Genomic DNA, 17,924 nt, shown 5'->3' with positions numbered 1-17,924 from the left:
CTATGATGAATTATCATTATGTGTATCTAAAATGTGCCAATAAAATTAATTTTAAAAAACAAAACAAGAGTGAGAGATGTAAAAAAAAAAGCTGCTGGAGAAAGGCAACAAGTCACATATAGAAGTAAACCAATAAGGATCACTAAAGACTTCTCTACACAAAGTTTAAAGGGTGGGAGGGCTTGGAGTGAAGTCTTCCAAGCCCTGAAAAATAACAACTACCAACCCCAGTTTATGTATCTGGAAAAACTTTTCCTTAAAGTTGATGGACAAAGGGCTGGTGATTTAGCTCAGTGATTCTGCCACCTGCCTTGCAAGCACAAGGTCCCAAGTTCGATCCCCGGTACCCTAAATAAATAAATAAATAAAGTTGGTGGACAAATAAGGTATTTCCATGACAAGGAGCAACTCAAGAAATTCATGATCACCAGACTAACATTACAAAAAAATTTTAAGGATATACTAGAAAGAGACAAAAAAGCCAAAAAGGCCAATACATCACAAAGAATGAATACACCTGGTGAGATGAACAGCTAAGCAGGTTGGAGGGAAAATGAAGAAATCAATAACAGGAAAATAGTGCAGTGACAAGAACAAGTCAATATCACTTAGTAGTAATTCTCAGTATGAATGGTTTCAATTTCCCTATCAAAGATAGACTGGCAGAATGGATCAAGAAACACAAACCAATGATATGCAGTATAAGAAACACATCTAATTCAAGAAGATACTGATTGAAAATCAAAGAATGGAAAAGAATATTTCATGCAGCAGGGACCCAGAAAAAAGCAAGAGTTGCTATCCTAATTTCAGATAAAGTGGATTTCAAGGCAAGGCTGATCAGAAGAAATAAAGAAAGTCACTACATATTGGTTAAGGAAACAGTTCAACAAGAAGAGATAAAAATTACAAATATATATCAATATATACCAGAAACTGGCTTACCTAACTTCATAAAACAAATACTAATGGACATGAAAAATCAGATGAAAGGCAATACAATTATAATGGGAATGTCAGTACCCCACTCTCACAAAAGGGACAGATCAACTGGGTTTTTAAAAAACCACCAAAAAATCAGAGCTGAACCAAACCTTCAAACAAGTGGACTTAATAAATATTTGCAGAGTATACCACTGAACAACAGAGTACACATTCTTCTCAGCAGCATATGGGACTTTCTCCAAAATAAACCACACACTAGCCCATAGAGCACAGTTAGGTAAACGCAAAGAACTGAAATTTTCCCATGCGTGTTATTGGACCACAGTGGTGTGAAACTGGAAGTCAATGGCAAAAGACACCACAGAAACTATGCAAAGACATAAAAATTAAACACTACCATTTTGAATAATCAGTGAGTCAAAGATGAAATTAAAGAAGAAATTCAACATTTTCTAAGGTCTAATTAGAGCAAGAGCTGGCAGGGGTGCCACTGTAGGGTAGGGTTGTATTTCAACTTGGGACCTGGAGCTGTCCTTTAGCTCCAAGCCACACTTCACCGTTCAAGTTTCCAGAATGGAACTGGTTCTTGTGGTCAGAGGCCAGGTTCAGTTTGAGTTACATAGGATTGGAAGCTCACACTGGCACCCTGTTCTCACCATAGGTGGATCTCTGCATCCAGCATTGTTCTGGGTGTGGACTGCCACCTTAGACTTCCACCATGAACAGAGACATGTCCTGGCTTGAGCTCTGCTCCTTAATCCTAGGCTGAGGAAAAGAGCCTCGCATCCAAAATAACTTTGTCAATGTGCTAAAATCTACTGAATCTACCCTACTAAAAGCTACACTTTAAGTTAGTAAATTTTGTGATATGTAAGTTATAGTTTAATAAAGCTGTTATTTTTTTTTGTTTTTTTTTGAAACAGGGTCTCACTATGTGGTTGAGAATGACCTGGAACTCACTATGTAGCCCAGGCTGGTCTCAAACTCACAGCGATCCTCCTGCCTCAGCCTCCCAAGTGCTGGGATTACAAGCGTGCGCCACCATACCAGGCTAAAAAATAAAAATTTTAAAAGGTAATAGATAAAATAAGGAGTAGCTAGACTCCCTTCAGTATGCATTCATCCCTTGATGAATTGCGCAATAGGCAATGTCCCAGAAGCTGGAATATAAAAATGGTTAAGAGAGGCCACTGTAATAGCTAGATCTTGGAAGCAGTCCAAATAAATGCCCATCAACCAGTGACTGGATAAAAAAGATGTGGAGTTTTTTTATAAAATGGAGTACTACTTAGCCATAAATAAAGATAAACTTGAGACACTTATAGTTAATGGATGCACCTTGAGGCCACATTCTTAAGTAAAATAAATAGGACACACACGTGTAAATACCGGATCGTTTCTCTGGTATGAGAAACTGAAGGTGTAAATGAGGACCAAAATGTATAACAGATATTGTGAAACAGGAAGAAAATGTTTAAAGGGAAAGGGGAATTGGGGGTGGGGGGCAGGGGAAAGGAAAGAAGGGTCAGAAAAAAATTGAAAGCACTAAAGAAAAAATGGAAACAAAGCTTATGTATATGGGGAATGGAGGGGTTGAAGTGAGGGCAGGGAATGGGAAAAAATAAGAATCAAGATGCATCATGTACAGGTACAAATTCTTAATGATAAATGTGCTTATAAAGTATACCTAAATGTACCAATAAACTCCATAAAAATTTCTTGCAAAGAATGAGAAAGTAGAGACATTAATACCTAAATGTATGTATATTGAGGCCATACTCTTTTGTTTTCTTCTTTTTAATCTTTATTAAATTTTTTGGTACATTTTAGGTATACAATACAGTTACATTCATCATTGGGATTTTGTACCCTTACATGACTTATCTTGGTTCTTATCTTTCCCTCACTTCCCAGCTCTCCCTTCAGCCCCTCCACCCTTCCCTGTCTAGAATAGACACAGATGATGATATAGATATAGATATCGATATAGATATAGATATGGAAACAACCACAAGAACAGTAGCTGCCAGAGGGTGGGAAGGGTGGTGATAAATATGTGGAGAACAAGAACTGGTGTTAGGCATGAAACTATACTGCAGGACACTACAGTGTATACACATGTTCATTTCTCCAATCTAAAGAACTGCACAGCACAAAGTTAACACTAAAGTACACTATGGACTTCAGTTAACAGTAACAGAAACATTGGTTCATCAGTTGTAACAAATGCACAGCTCCAAGGCAAGATGTTGATAATAGGGGAAAATAAGAAGTCTGTCATTTCTAGCCACTTTCTATAAACCTAAAACTGCTCTAAGAAATGAGGTACATTAATTTTGAAAATATATAAATATATTTACATGAAATAAATAAAATTGTTTTCAAGGTGACCAAAGGCTGACTCTGTGGAACAGCTGTATTTTAATAGCAATAGAGGGAAGACAAAGCAGCTTTTTTGTTTCTTTGTTCGTGGTACTGGGGATTAAACACAGGGACTTCTCACTGGGCTACTTCCCAAACCCTGTTTAAATTTTTTAAATTTTGAATCAAGAGTGCCAGGATTATAGGCTCAAATCAGTGCTTGAAAATTCTTCACCTGGGCGTGGTGGTGCATGCCCACAATCCAAACACTCTGAGAAGCAGAAAGATCACAAGTTCCAGCTCAATCTGGTCAACAGAGTTAATTGAACACACGGTGGCTCCAAATTTTTACAAAGGCTAGGGATGTAGCTCAGTGGAAAGACCCTGGGTTCAAATACAAGTACTAGAATTTTTTTTAATTTTTTTAAAGAAAGAGAGAGAATTCTTCAAACATAGCAATGTCTATAAATACCTCCTGCAAGATGAAATAATAGTCTTATTATCTTTCAAGCTCTTTGTTCAAGGTAAACATTATTAATGAAATAAAATACCACAATGGTCATGATATTTCTTCAAATGTCAAAATCTCCCTTTTAAACCCTGCTTTTGTTACCTGTGCAGTATATGACCTTGCATCTTTGTCATATTCTTTCATACCTCTGTCCCCCACACGCTCCTTCACCCATTCGGTTGCTGCAGCGATGCTCTCTGTCTGGGTGACGTCCAGGATCACCGTCTCCAGCCGTGCCGACGTCTGCTTCCTCAGCTGCTCGGCCCCCTTCTCCGTCAGACACGCGGCCAGCACCCTCAAGCCTCGCATGTCCAGCTGTCTGGCCAGCAGGTTCCCGAAGCCCGAGTCACAGCCCGTGATGAACACATACTTGTCTTGGAGGTTGCTCACCACCTGCCTCTCTCGGTACCAGCGCACAAGGTGGTACAGGCCCACAAGGGCTAACAGGTAGAGCCACATGGTGAGTGTGTGTCCTTCTCCTTCAACAGAAACACAACAGCTGTCAGTTACTCCTACCTTTTTCTGAAGGGTCTCTGTCTTAGTCTGACAGTGAAGGAGCCACTGTCTAGAGGGGGACTCAGGAAGGTAACTAAACATGCAATGCAGCGTGACAGGGGCCAGAGCAGAAGCACAGACACAGTCTAAGGAGGCTGCACAGGAGGGTGAGCCATCGCCTGGCAAAGCTGGAAATACTTCACAGAAGCAGTGATTTGGGTTCTACTTCCTACAGGTCAGTAAGAGTCCACAAAGGAGGCAGGGATGGATGGACAGTCCAGGTAGTAACAATCTACACATGAATGCTATCAGGAGAAGCAGAAAACACTAATCCTAACCATGACCATAACTTTCCTAGAAGGAGGAATCATGCCATTACATTTTTTTCTCCCCAGAGCCTACCTATGTGCCCACCACCAATTGTATAGTCAGGTTCCCCCAAGAAAATAAAACCAATAGGATAGATAGAAAGAGATATATGAGGAGGAATTAGGGAATTTGGCTCACACAATTATTGCAGCTGAGAAGTCCCACAACAGGCAGACTGCAAACTGGAGATGCCGCGATGCCAGCCATGTGGCCCAATCAAGCCAGTTATGTAATTGTCATCCCTCTAAGAGCAAAGGCCATAGATGCAAGTCCTGGAATACAAAGTTCCTGTTGTCCTGATGTCCAAAGGGAAGAACATGTTGGCAACATGAAGAAACCACCTCACCTCCACCCTTTGTGCTCTATCTGGTCCCCTACTGATTGGACAGTGCCTGCCCACTGAAAGGCAGTTCTTCCCCATTCAGTCCACCAACATGCACCAAGGTCCTCTGGAAACATCTGCACAGATACATCAGGGAATAATGTTTCATCTCTTCTTTAAATATTCTTTAACCTATCAAATCGATCCTAAACTTAACCATCATTCATATATCATCAACTATTTGTGGAATAAATACATGAATTAAAGAAGGACTGGAAGAACTAAAGCTATCCAGAACGCATCACTCTTTTAGTTAAAAAAAATTTTTTTTAGAACACCAAGCTGGGCATGGTGGTTCATACCTATATTCCCAGCACTTGGAAGGCTGTGGGCAGGGGATTACTGTGAGTTCGAGGCCAGCCTGGGCTACATAGCAAGACTCAGTCTCAAAAAATAGACTAGTAATAGGATCAGAAGTAGGAGGGCAGTTCATTGAGTAGGTGTTTACATCTGCAAGGAATTTGGGGAGACAGACTTGGGGCTGATAAGTGCACTTAAAAGACTGGAGGTCACAGCTAGATAGTGTAAGGCTTGAAGGAGAAAAGGGTTTGGCCCCTATGTAAACAAGATCACCGTAGAAAACTAAAATATTGACAATACTTTCTCAGCAGCCTTTGGAATAGCAAACTCTATGCCAGAGCACTTTCTCATATTGGGAGGTGCTGGACTATGAACTGTATGTGACAAACACTCCCTATTTTATCTCGTTCAATCTTCATACCAACCCCTCTTGAGTACACCATTTACTTTAGAGATTAAACCCTTAAACTGTTGTCCAGGCTGTCCAATTCTCCATTTACTAACTCCAACTTACTACTGTGTGAGTGTCCTTGGGCAAATTGTTCTTGACTATTTCCCCATCTATAATATAGGGATAATATTAGTGCCTACTACATAGAGGAATAAATACTTCAATTTAAACAGCATTCAGTGGCGGGGCATGTGTCCTCTAAGTGCTATAAGTATTATTATTATTCCCTGTTTTCTGATAAGAGAACTAATGTAGAATAAATCAAGCAAAATCTCAGCCCATTCAAGCTGCTGTAACAAAATACCATGAATAAGGTCAACCATAAACAAAAATTTATTTCTCACAGTTCTAGAACCAAGGAGTTTAAGACCACATTGCCAGCAGATTTAGTGTCTGGATGGTGCCTTTTAGCTGTGTTCTCATGATAGAAGAGAAAAACAGTTCTCTGGGGCCTTGTAAGGGCTTTTATACCATTCGTGACATTAGAGACTTCTTGAGCTAATCACCTCCAAAGTGCTCCACCTCCTAATACGATCACATTAGTGATTAGGTTTCAACATAAGAATTTTGGAAAGACACAAATAGCACCATACACATAGAACTAATGAAACTGAAGGGAGACTTGAATAAACATTCTCTCTTCTCTGGCTTTTAGAAACTTGCTTTTATCACCATTTTTAGAGGTCCATAGCTAAACAAAATATTCCTATTAGGTTTTCCATAGGTTATGGAGTTTTATTCATAGTTATTAAAATCAACCAAGATGACTTTGAGCCGGGTGTGGTGGTGCACGCCTGTAATCCCAGCACTCGGGAGGTTGAAGCAGGAGGATCACTGTGAGTAGGAGACCAGCCTGGGCTACATAGTGAGTTCCAAGTCAGTCTCAACTACATAGTGAAACTCTGTCTCAAAAAAACAAAAAAAAGAAAGAAACACTTATCCCATCCCCCTCCACTGGAATGGCTCTGTAAATTATAAACAGCTTAGAATGGCTTTAAATTTAGGCCATTTCAGGACTTAGAAACTAACTATACTGGCTCTTCAAAGGACATCTTCTCAAGTCATCTTATGGGATCAAAATAAGTATAACTTCTTCCCTCCCCACTTAAAACCGACAATCAGAGGTGCCTGGAGCTGGTACTCGGAGAGTCTTAAATCTTGGCATCTTTTTTGTCATCATCCTCTGAGGGGGAGGAATGCCATGTCAGCCTTTGCTCGTAGAAGGACATGACCTGCAGGCACTTAACACTGGCTTCTTTGGCAGGGACCAGGTCAGCCTCATCAGAGTTCTTCCATTTCAACAAGGAATATAAACTCTCAGATGGAGTCTGTGGTTCCAAAAATCCAAACCCCTAGCAAAGCTTTTCTGACTTTTTTCTTCATCTTCCCAGGTTTGACCTCCTCTCCCTAATGTTCAGGATCAGAATCAGTTTTGACCTGCCTCCCTCTGATTTACCTGTCTCCTGTGCTTTCTTCTGTGACTGTAAAAATTCAGCAATGAGGTCAGGGCAGCCCATGTTCTCTTCTGACTCCTATGTGTTGCCCTCCTCTGAGGAAGCCTTCCACCTGAGGAAGTATTTCACTTGGCTCTTTACAACTCGATGATCAAGAACTTTTTCCACCACAAATTCCTCTTCTTTGTTTTCTAGTACCTCCTCCATTTTCTTCTGTTTTGTTTCCTCATAGTGCCTACCGGCTTTCTGGTGTAAAGGGTGGCGCTGCTCAAAGCAGTGCCCAAGAATACAAGAGGAATCCACGCCATCACTACATGGCACATCACATCCTGCTGACCAGCAGAGTGGAGTGCAGGAAAGCAACAAGCCCAGTGGCCATAGTCCCATAGCTGAAGCTGCATACCACAAGGCCTGGCCAACCTAACCCCTGCTCCCAGCCAAACCATGTGTTACAGCTCCTTGTGTCTCTGTTCCTGGTGGCTCCCATTCATCTCTCAGCTCCTCAGCAGCCAGGTTCCACAGCCCCCTGGAAGCTTTCTGGAACTTTTGCAGCAGCTTCCTTCTGCTGTCTTCAAGGAAATCATCAGATCTCTGCCACTCTCTGGAGCTCTTCAGCACTAATAGCCCCTACTGTTACCAGTATTTTTTTAGTGCAATCCCCTCTTCCCATTCTACCTGTGATAAAAGCCAGGAGTAGTCAATTAAACCTAGCAAGGTTTTTATTTGGGACCATGCTGAAGGACAGGAAGGTGGTACACCAGAGGAAGGTCTCCTCAACTAACCCTACTAGTAAGAGAATGTTGCTTATATACAGGAGGTTAAGGACACAATCTTCTGCATTCTTCAGAACTATTTATGGACTTTCAAAGTAGTGACAGTGGGGTGTGGGTCATCTGCTGGTTACAGGGTGGAGTCATCTGGTAGAGGTCCATGTTTGAAGCCTGCTGTGACCAAGGCAAGTGTCTCTAACAGAGGCTTTGGGAGTACAGAACAGCCTCATTGTAAAACTCACACCAATCTAAGAAGTCACTATCTGATTGCTAACTCCTGTTTCTTGGAAAGTAGTGGGACTGAAATGACTATTGCCTCCAACTTTTGAAGTTCAAGTCTCATGCTCAAAATTAACCATTGTAGTTTTGGGATGTGGGGAAAATCAGCAATGGGCCCTAGTCTGTCCTCAATCTTTGCCCTATCATGAATGGTCTTCCAGCTTCCCCACAAACAGGTGGCAACACAACCTAAAGCTTCCTGGGTTGGGGAAGAGACCTCATGGCCTTCAGCTAACCTTAGCTCCTATTAGCGCTGCAAGAGCTGGGGGAGCTGTCAAAGCAGCTGCAGAAGTGGCAGAAGTTAGCCATTCAGGGGCATCCTCAGGCCAGGGGAGAGGAGGGATATGACACCTGTCAATAAAATCCTGGCCCTTCTGGCTGTCAGGAAAAAATTAAAAAGGGAAGGGTCTGGCCTCAACACAGCAAAGCCTCATCTAATCTCATCTCAAGGCCAATCAAACACACTCTCTCTCTCTCTCTCTCTCTCTCTCTCTCTCTCTCTCTCTCTCTCCCTTAGTCCACACCTTCCACTGATCCACTGAACAATCCTATGAAGTTTTATCATCTAAATCTACTTCAAAAGTTAGTCATTATTTTTTAAAACTGCACCCAAAACACATACCTGTAGCTGCAGAAAATATATTGACATAATTATGTGAAAGATTATTCCTCATTTTGAACAAATGATAGTTTTGCCTATAAGGTTATTTGTGCATATATTTAAAAAATCAAATAAACTCCTTTAGCAGAATAATGGCACAAATAGCTGAATCATCTTTTTTTTTTTTTGCACTATTTAGGATTAAACCTTGGATTTTATTGCATGAATCTCTAGTCCCCACCTGCCCAGTGTGTGACTCAAGGTTGAAGAAAAATTTAAGCCAGAGTTAAAGAGAAAGTGTGAACTGGGTTGGCCAATGCTCTTTTGGCAAAAGGCATTGGCCCGCCTCTTCCACCAAATTTTATTATTCATCAATCAGGATAAAGGTGCATGTATAGATGTGCAGTAAGTGAGATCTCCATGGAAACCAATGCTTGCAAGGCTTTAAAGAGAAATCAAAGCATTTTCAAATTAGAAGCAAGATAGACAAATATATAGTTGTATTTAGAACATTGTTCTTCAAGCTATGAAGGCTCTAACTGTGGGACTGGAATTTGGATGTAATTACTCTGACCTCAGCTGTGGATGTTATCTCATAGCAGCCCCATAGCTTTATAGGCCATTACTCTGGTCTTGGCCATGGCCATTAGCAGGGAGGTCGTATTAACCTTCCTGCCACCACAGTGCTCATGAGATACTTCTGTGAGTCACATAGCTTCTGTCAGACTTTTTTTTTTTTTTTTTTTTTTTTTTTCCACAAGACCTTCCTCTATGAGGCAGGAGGCAGAACCACTCAGCTAAATCCCCAGCCCCAAACTTGTTTCTTAAAGCCAATTGAGGAATTTATCTCTTTGCAGCCTGCACTACTTACAGCACATATCTGGGGCATTATCGACATTGCAGGCTCTGGCAGACAAGCTTTTGCTGAGCTACATTAACAATTTTTGTACTTCATTAACTTTATTGGTACATTTTAGGTATACTATATGATGATATTCATCATTGGGAATTTGTACTTGTACATGATATATCTTGGTTCTTATTTTTTTCCCCATTCCCTTGCCCTCCCTTCAATCCTTCTGTACCACCCCTGCCATTTACAAAGATTTTGTTTAAATTTTCCCCTACCCCTTCCTCCCCTTTGGACCTTTACATCCTATTTCACATCATCTATTACACATTTTGGTCCTTATTATACTTTCACTTTCTCACACCAAAGAGAAACTATTCAACATTTACATATGTGTGTCCTATTTATTTCACTTAAAAGTATAGCCATGTCAGGCATGGTGGCACACACCTGTAATCTCAGCATTCGGGAGGCTGAGGCAGGAGGATCGCTGTGAGTTCAAGACCAGCCTGGGCTACACAGTGAGTTCCAGGTCAGTCTGAACTACATAGTAAGACCCTGTCTAGAAAAACCCAAATAAATAAATAAAAGTATAGCCTTAATGTGCATCCAGTTAGCTATATGTCTCTGGTTTATCATTCTTTATTCCTGAGTATTCTGTTTTATTTTTAAAAACACACAACACACATACAGCTTTGTCCAATTATCAGTGCATCCTAGCTACATTGCCACGCTCGGGTACATGTAATCTCACACTCTTCCTCAACCTCATAAAAATCCTGGTCCCAACTGGCAATCCCACACTCAAATTATCATGTAATTGAGATCTATCCATGTCCCAGACACCATACCTCTCCGTAATCCTTAGCCTAAGCCTCACTCCCAAATTCCAATACAGCATGAAACCCTACACTATTCCTAATGCTAAGGCCAAATTGAATGCTGATATTAATGATGAGAACCACACTCCAATACACAGGAACTGAAATTTCTACACTCTCACTGACCCCAACCCAACCCTAAGCCTAACCCTAACACTACCACGAACCCTAACCCAGGTACTTAAATTCCTAAACCAATCCTAACCTGAACCCCAAAATTAACCCTAATACTAACCATCTAACGCATATTCCAGTACACAGGTAGTCTCTATACCTAACCAACTCTATAGCTAACCCTAAACCTTAGCATAACCCTATACTCAACCCGAGCACTACTCATTATGTCTATAATGCTCAAGTACCTGGAATCCAATATTGTTCCTCACCCTCATGAACATACTTGCCCTATCATTCACACTCATACTGCAATCATCAGGTAATTGAACTCCATCCATATTCGTAATGCCTAACGTAACCCTAACACTAAACCTGTCACAAAACCTCAATGCTAATTGTAACAATAAAGGCTAACCCTAAGCCTAACACTAAACCTAACACCTCACCCAAAACCTAATCCCAACAGTATCTGTAAACTCTTAACCCTACCCCTAATCCAGCCGAACAGCTACCCCAACCATGACCCTAAAAATATCCCAGTTTCACGCATTCTAACACCACTCCCAATGCTAAACCTAAAATTTACAGTAATACTAACCTTCAAACCCATACTGCAACACAAAGTAAGTGAAATTCCTGCACAATTCCTAACCCTAAGTCTAATACAAGCCCTAATGCTACCTCTAACAGTACTTATCAGAGCTACACTGCAATGCTCTGCTACTTACAATCCAACACTATTCCTCACCCTCAGAAAAATCCTTTCCCTAAGTGTCATATTCACACTCTAATTACAAGGTATTTCAATTCCTTCGATATCCTTATCCCCAAAACTAATCCTAGCACTAAACAAATCTCTTAATCCCACATTCCAATACCAAGGTTCTTGAAATACTATACTATTCCTAACCCTAATGCCAAATTTAATCATGATACAAACTATTAAAAACACACTGCAACATACAGGTATTTAAATTCCAACACTAAGCCTTAGCCCAACCTTAACCCTACTCTAAACCTACCCTAACCCTAACCTAGGTCCCACACCACTGATACCCATAATCCTGCAATTTACTCTACCATTAAACATTCAACCCACACACCAGTGAACTGGGAGTAAATTCTTAAACTATAACTAACACAAGGCCAAATCCTAAACCTAAAACTCACACTAAAGCTAACACTACCTATCTGATCTGCACTAAAATGCTCAGGTACTTGGAATACCACAGTATACCTCAGGCTCATAAACATCCTTCCCCTAACCTTCAATTGCAAACTCAAATCATCAGGTTCTTGAATTCCATCCATATCCCTTTCATCAAGCCAAACCCTAACCCTAACCCTAAACACTATTCCCCAGTTCCAATACAGCATAACTTGAAATCCCACACTATTCTTAAAATTCGGGCCAAATCTAATGCTGACACTATGAAACCAACACTCTAATAACCAGGAATAGAAATTCAAAGACTATCACTCACCACAGCCCTAACCTGAACCCTAAACATACCATGAACTCTAACCCAGGCGCTTACATTCCTCAGTTATTCCGAAACCTAATCCTAAAATTAACACAAACACTGTACTCAGACCCATACTCCACTGCAATGCTCAGGAACTTGGAATCCCAAACTCTGCCTTACCCTCATAAATATACAGGTCCTAAACTGCAATTTCACATGCAAATTATCATGTAATTGAGTTCCACCAATGTCACAGATCCCATATATCAACCCAATCCTTAACCAAAGCCTTAATCCCAAGTTCGAATACAGCAGTACTTGAAATTGAACACTATTCCTAAATCTAAGGCCAAATTGAATGCTGATACTAAATATGAGACCCTCACTACAATACACAGATACTGAAATTCCTACACTCTCAATGATCCCAAAAGAAGCCTAACTCTAACCCTACCATGAACCATAAACCAGGTACTTAAATTCCAAAACCAATACTAAACCAAACGCTAAAATTAACACTAACACTAAGCATCAGACCAATACTCCAGAACAAAGGAGGTGAAATTCAAACAATATTCCTAACCCTACACCTAAACTTGACCTTACAATCAACCCAAGCACAAGCCAGTATATATACACTGTAAGGCTCAGCTACATGGAATCCAACACTATTCCTCACCCTCAGAATATACTTGCCGTAACCATCAAACTCACATTGCAAGCATCAATCACATGAACTCCATCTTAATCACACTAAATATAAGCTCTTATCCCCCAAACCCTAATTCTATCCACTAGCACTAACCATAACCACTAACTCAAACTCTAATGCTAAGTAACCCAAATCCAAACTCTTACCCAAATCATGACTCTAACCCTAACACTAACCCTCACACTCACTCTGACACTAACCCAAACCCAAATCCTAAACCTAATCCCTAACCCTAACTAAATATCCTAACCCTAACCCCAAACTTTAACCCTAACCCTAACTCCCTAACTTTAATCCCCTAACATTATCCCTAATCCCAACCAAAACCTAAAGTCTAACCACAAATGGTAACTTTAATCCTAATTCTGTTTTTCGTTCTCAGAATACAAAAATCAGGGAATTAAATTCTTTCTAACTATATATTTAACCCTACCCCTAACCCCAATCCTTACCCAAATCCTAATGACCTAACCCAAAACCTAACTTTAACTTCCCCCTCCCCCTACCTCTACCCATAACTCTATTGTTAACCCTTCCCTTACTCCTAACCCTAACCTTAATCTTACCTTTAACCCTAACCTTAAACATTAAACCCTAACCCCTAATCTTAATCCTCAATTGTTCCCCCACTGTACCTTAAAATTTTCAGTACTCTTAACCCCATCCCTTACCCCAGTATGTGCACTAACCCATCCTCCAATTCTAAACCTAACTTCTACCCTATCCCCAAACCTAGTGTAACACACACACAACCCACTAAGGTAATTCAAACCCCCAGTAGATCACACAGCCAAACAGCATCCCGTGCAAAAATTAAACCCAAACTGGTAAATGAACCACAATATCAAAATAGAACCCTAAACTTCAATAGAAACTCAGCCCTGAACTGTAAATACCAACTGTTATGCCAAAAAAAAGACCCAAACTTTAACCATAACCCTAAACCAAACACATATCTGAATAGATCCCAGAATATCAACCTGAACCAAATAGTGACATGAACCAAATATTAATCTGAACCAAAAACAAACACAAATTCAAAATCAAACCCTAAAGCAAGCCTGAACACAAATCTATACACATACTAGAACATGAACCCTGTACCTCTCATGACCAAAACAAACACAAATACATACACAAATCTGAATTCAAACCCAGAATGGAACCCAAACATAAAACTGAACATGTTCTGGGACTTGAACTGTAACATAATCACAAATATGAATCTGAGCATCAACCTAAACACAAAGGTCAAATCGAGTTTCATATACTTCACAAAAGTAACCTGCTGAAGATTAAAACTAGACCTATATATATCTCATAATGAACTAAACTAAAACTGAAGTGGATTAAAGACCTAACTACTAAAACAGAAACACTAAACTTGCTGGAAGATAAGTTAGGTAGAACTTTCAAAGACATTGGCATAGGAAAAAACTTTATGAACAAATCCTCAGAAGCATGGGAACTAGCATAAAAAATCAACAACTGGGACCTCATCTTATTAAAAAGCTTCTGCACTACAAGAGAAACCAGCAATAGAGCTAAGAGACAAACTACAATGTGGGGAAAAAAATGTTACCAGCTATTCCTCAGACAAAGGTCTGCTAAATAGAACATATAAAGAACTCAAAAAATCAGGCCACCCCCAAATATAAAGATCCAGTTCAAAAACGCGTGTCTGAAATGATCAGACATTTCTCAGACAAACAAGTAAAAGATGATAATAAATACATGAAAAAGTGTTCAACCACACTGGTCCATTCGAGAGATGTAGATGAAAACAACCCTGGGAATCCACCTCACCCCACAAAGAATGGCTAACAAGACATTAACCAATAAAGAATGCTGGTGCGGTTGTGGGGAGATAGGAACCTTTCTCTATTGTTGGTGGGAGTGCAGACTGATACAACCACTGTGGAAAGCAATAAGGAGATACCTAAAACAAAAAACTAGGATTAGAGGTCCCTTTGACCCAGCTATCCTTCTGCTGGGTATCTTTCCAAAAGAATTATATCACAGCAATTATGTGCATTCATGTCTATAGCGGCACATTTTGTAATAGCTAAAACTTGGAAACAGCCCAATTGCCCATCAACTGGAGACTGGAGAAAGATGTTGTTTTTCTATAAAATAGAGTACTACTCATCCATAAAGAATGAGAAACTAGAGACATTAATAGCTAAATGGATGAATATTGAAGCCATACTCTTATGTGAAATAAATAGGACATACGTGTAAATACCATGCAGTTTTTCTGGTGTGAAAAACAAACTGTAAATAGGATTCAAATTTTATAATTAATAATGTGAAATAGGAAGAAAAGGGCTAAAGGAGCAGGTGAAGTGAGAAGGGTAGGGGAAAGGGAAGACAGGAAAAGAGAAAATACAAGAAAAGGGAAAAAATGGTAACAAAGACTTCGTAAATATGGAAGGGTGGAAGGGGTGAAGGGAGGGAAGGAATATGGGGAAAAATAAGAACCAAAATACACCATGTAAAGGTACAAGATCCCACTGATGAAAGTAACTGTACTGTACAACAAAAAAGTACCAATAAACTTAGTGAAAAAGTTTAAAATTCACAAAAGTAATTATCAATTATCTTGATATATCAATTATGTATCAATTATATATATTGATTGTGTATCTATTACATATCAATTATGTAAAATTAATAGATTATGTACTACTAATATTCCTCATTTATTGAACAGGTTCTGTTCCTGTGACTAAGTCATGAAATGAATTGTTCAATAAATTAGAAATTGTATATAGTATGTACAGTGCAATATTCAAAACAAAGAAAGGGTTAAAGGAAATTCCAATTTGATGATTTTGCTTTCATTTGCACAACTCTTACATACAGCACTGTAATATATACAAGAATAAAAACTACATTTCTGTACCATACAGTACAACCAACACATTTTACAGTACTGTATAAAAAACATATACTGTACCTCCCAAAAACATTGAGGTAATAAAAACAAGTTGCAGAGAACTGTGTAAAGAAAAAGATGGATTATAAGTCCCCCCAGTGGCAGATCATAAATCCAGTGTACCTCAGTCAAAGTTCCAGTCATTCAAGTAATTAAATGACAAATATCTGTATGTGCAAATTAAATATATTTCATGTTACAACTATATATCACTTATATTTATATTTTGAATTATATTTAATTGATATGTATATGTAAATTCTTATATACCAATTATTTATGTGAATCAGTATAGAAATCATTTTGATAATCCTAAGTAGAATTTGTACTCTCTGATTGACCTATCTTAACATCAATAAAACAAGCCAAATACTGGATTATTCCTTGAAAAATAAATATTGCACAATAAATTTGTATTCAAAATACAGAAATAATTCTCAATGTCAAAAACTAACAATTTAACACAACATGGAAAATTTCTGAACCAGACAATATCAGACCATACCAAAGTCATGACTAAAAAGTTCAAAGTACAAAAATCAATACTGTTTCTGCAGACAAAGCATTATATCACTGAAAAAAAGAAATCGGTAAACAATCCCATTACTGACAGTTTCCTAAAAAAAGCAAATACCTGAGAATGATCATAACAAAAAAAGTAAACATCCCCTATAACAAAAACTGCAGTGCTGTAAATAACAGAGAGAGACTGAAGACACTAGAAAATAGACACTCCTTGCTCCTGGATAGGCACAGTCAGTGAATATAGTCAAAATGTTCATATTCCCACAAACAACAGATGTTTTTAATGCAATTCCCATCAAACTACTTTCAGTATTACTTACAAAAATATAAAGCACACTGCTACAATTCATAAGAAGTCAGAAAAGACCAAGAGTAGCCAAAGAATCCTGAGCAAAAGAACAAAGGAGAATGAATCATTATTCAAGATTTAAAGTTATGTTGTAAACTCACAGTGATAAACACATGGTATTGGCATAAAAACATACATGTTGATTGCAATAGAAGTCAGAATGAAGAAACAAACCCAGGCACCTTTAACCACTTGATTTTGGACAAAGGGTCAAGCAACATACAAAGGAGAAAGACAGCAGCTTCAAAAATTGTCTTGGAAATGCTCATGATCCTAGTACAGAAAACAAAATCCAGACCCAATTCTCACACATTCTCTACAAAAAACCAAGTCCAAATGGACAAAAGAACTAGATATTAAACCAGAAACAGAATAGGATGGAAAATAAAATAAGTAGAGCTCTCGACGACATGCTCAGGAACAAGGACTTTCTGAATAACTCAGTTGCACAAGAAATCATATCAACAATCAACAAATGATATGTCAAATTAAGATGTTTTACAGCAAAGGAAACACCATATCTCCAGAGGGGGAAAATCTTTGTCAGCTATTCCCTGGACAGAGGATTAACATTTAAAATATATTTCAAAAACTCAAAAATGCTAGACACTCCAAAATAAGGACCAAATTTAAAAAATAAGAACTTATTTAAGGCCACAAAATGTAGAAAGAGTATGATCAATATCTTTGTCCATTAGAGAAATTCAAATCAAATCCTATTTAAATTGGAGCTCATTCCAGTAAGCATGCGTAAGAGCACAAAAAGTAATGCAGGTGGGGTTGAGGGGGAAAAGGAACCATTCTGCAAAGTTTATTGCAATAAGAAATAGTACAAACACTATGGAAAGTCCCCCAACAAACTAAAATCAGAGATCCACTGACTGAGGTATAACTATTCTGGGTACTTTCACTAAAAATGTAATGACATCTTACAGAGATACAAGCTTTCACTGTTTGTAACAGCACAATTCATAATTATCTAAATTTTGGAAACAAGCTATATATCCACCAAAAGATAAATATATTAAAAATCTGGTATATATATTCAAAATGGAGTACTACTCACCATAAAAAGAGATAAATTGCACTTAGGAGGTTGAGGCAGTAAGATTGCCATGAGATAAAGGTCAGCCTGATTACCCCAGCCAGTTAAAGGCAAGCCTAAACT

General features: G+C 38.9%; 1 protein-coding gene and 1 pseudogene across 1 annotated transcript in view; both read right to left on the bottom strand.

The window, feature by feature from the left end:
* LOC104876546 (17-beta-hydroxysteroid dehydrogenase type 6) overlaps positions 1-5,182 on the bottom strand; it is a 36,784-nt gene extending 31,602 nt beyond the window's left edge. The window contains exons 1-2 of the mRNA XM_019210739.2: positions 4,822-5,182; positions 3,964-4,296 (exon numbers count right to left, since the gene is read on the bottom strand). Coding sequence (XP_019066284.1) covers positions 3,964-4,276 — 313 coding nt within the window. The 5' untranslated portion in view covers positions 4,277-4,296; positions 4,822-5,182. The remainder of the gene's footprint in view (positions 1-3,963; positions 4,297-4,821) is intronic.
* Positions 5,183-6,699: 1,517 nt separating this feature from the next.
* LOC104876547 lies at positions 6,700-7,655 on the bottom strand (annotated as a pseudogene).
* Positions 7,656-17,924: the final 10,269 nt, after the last annotated feature.

This window comes from Fukomys damarensis, unplaced genomic scaffold, assembly GCF_012274545.1.
Source record: "Fukomys damarensis isolate Sample0158 unplaced genomic scaffold, DMR_v1.0_HiC HiC_scaffold_15, whole genome shotgun sequence".
NCBI lineage: Eukaryota > Metazoa > Chordata > Mammalia > Rodentia > Bathyergidae > Fukomys > Fukomys damarensis.
The sequence above is the reverse complement of the archived record's forward strand: the minus strand, read 5'-3'. Positions and strand labels throughout refer to the sequence as shown.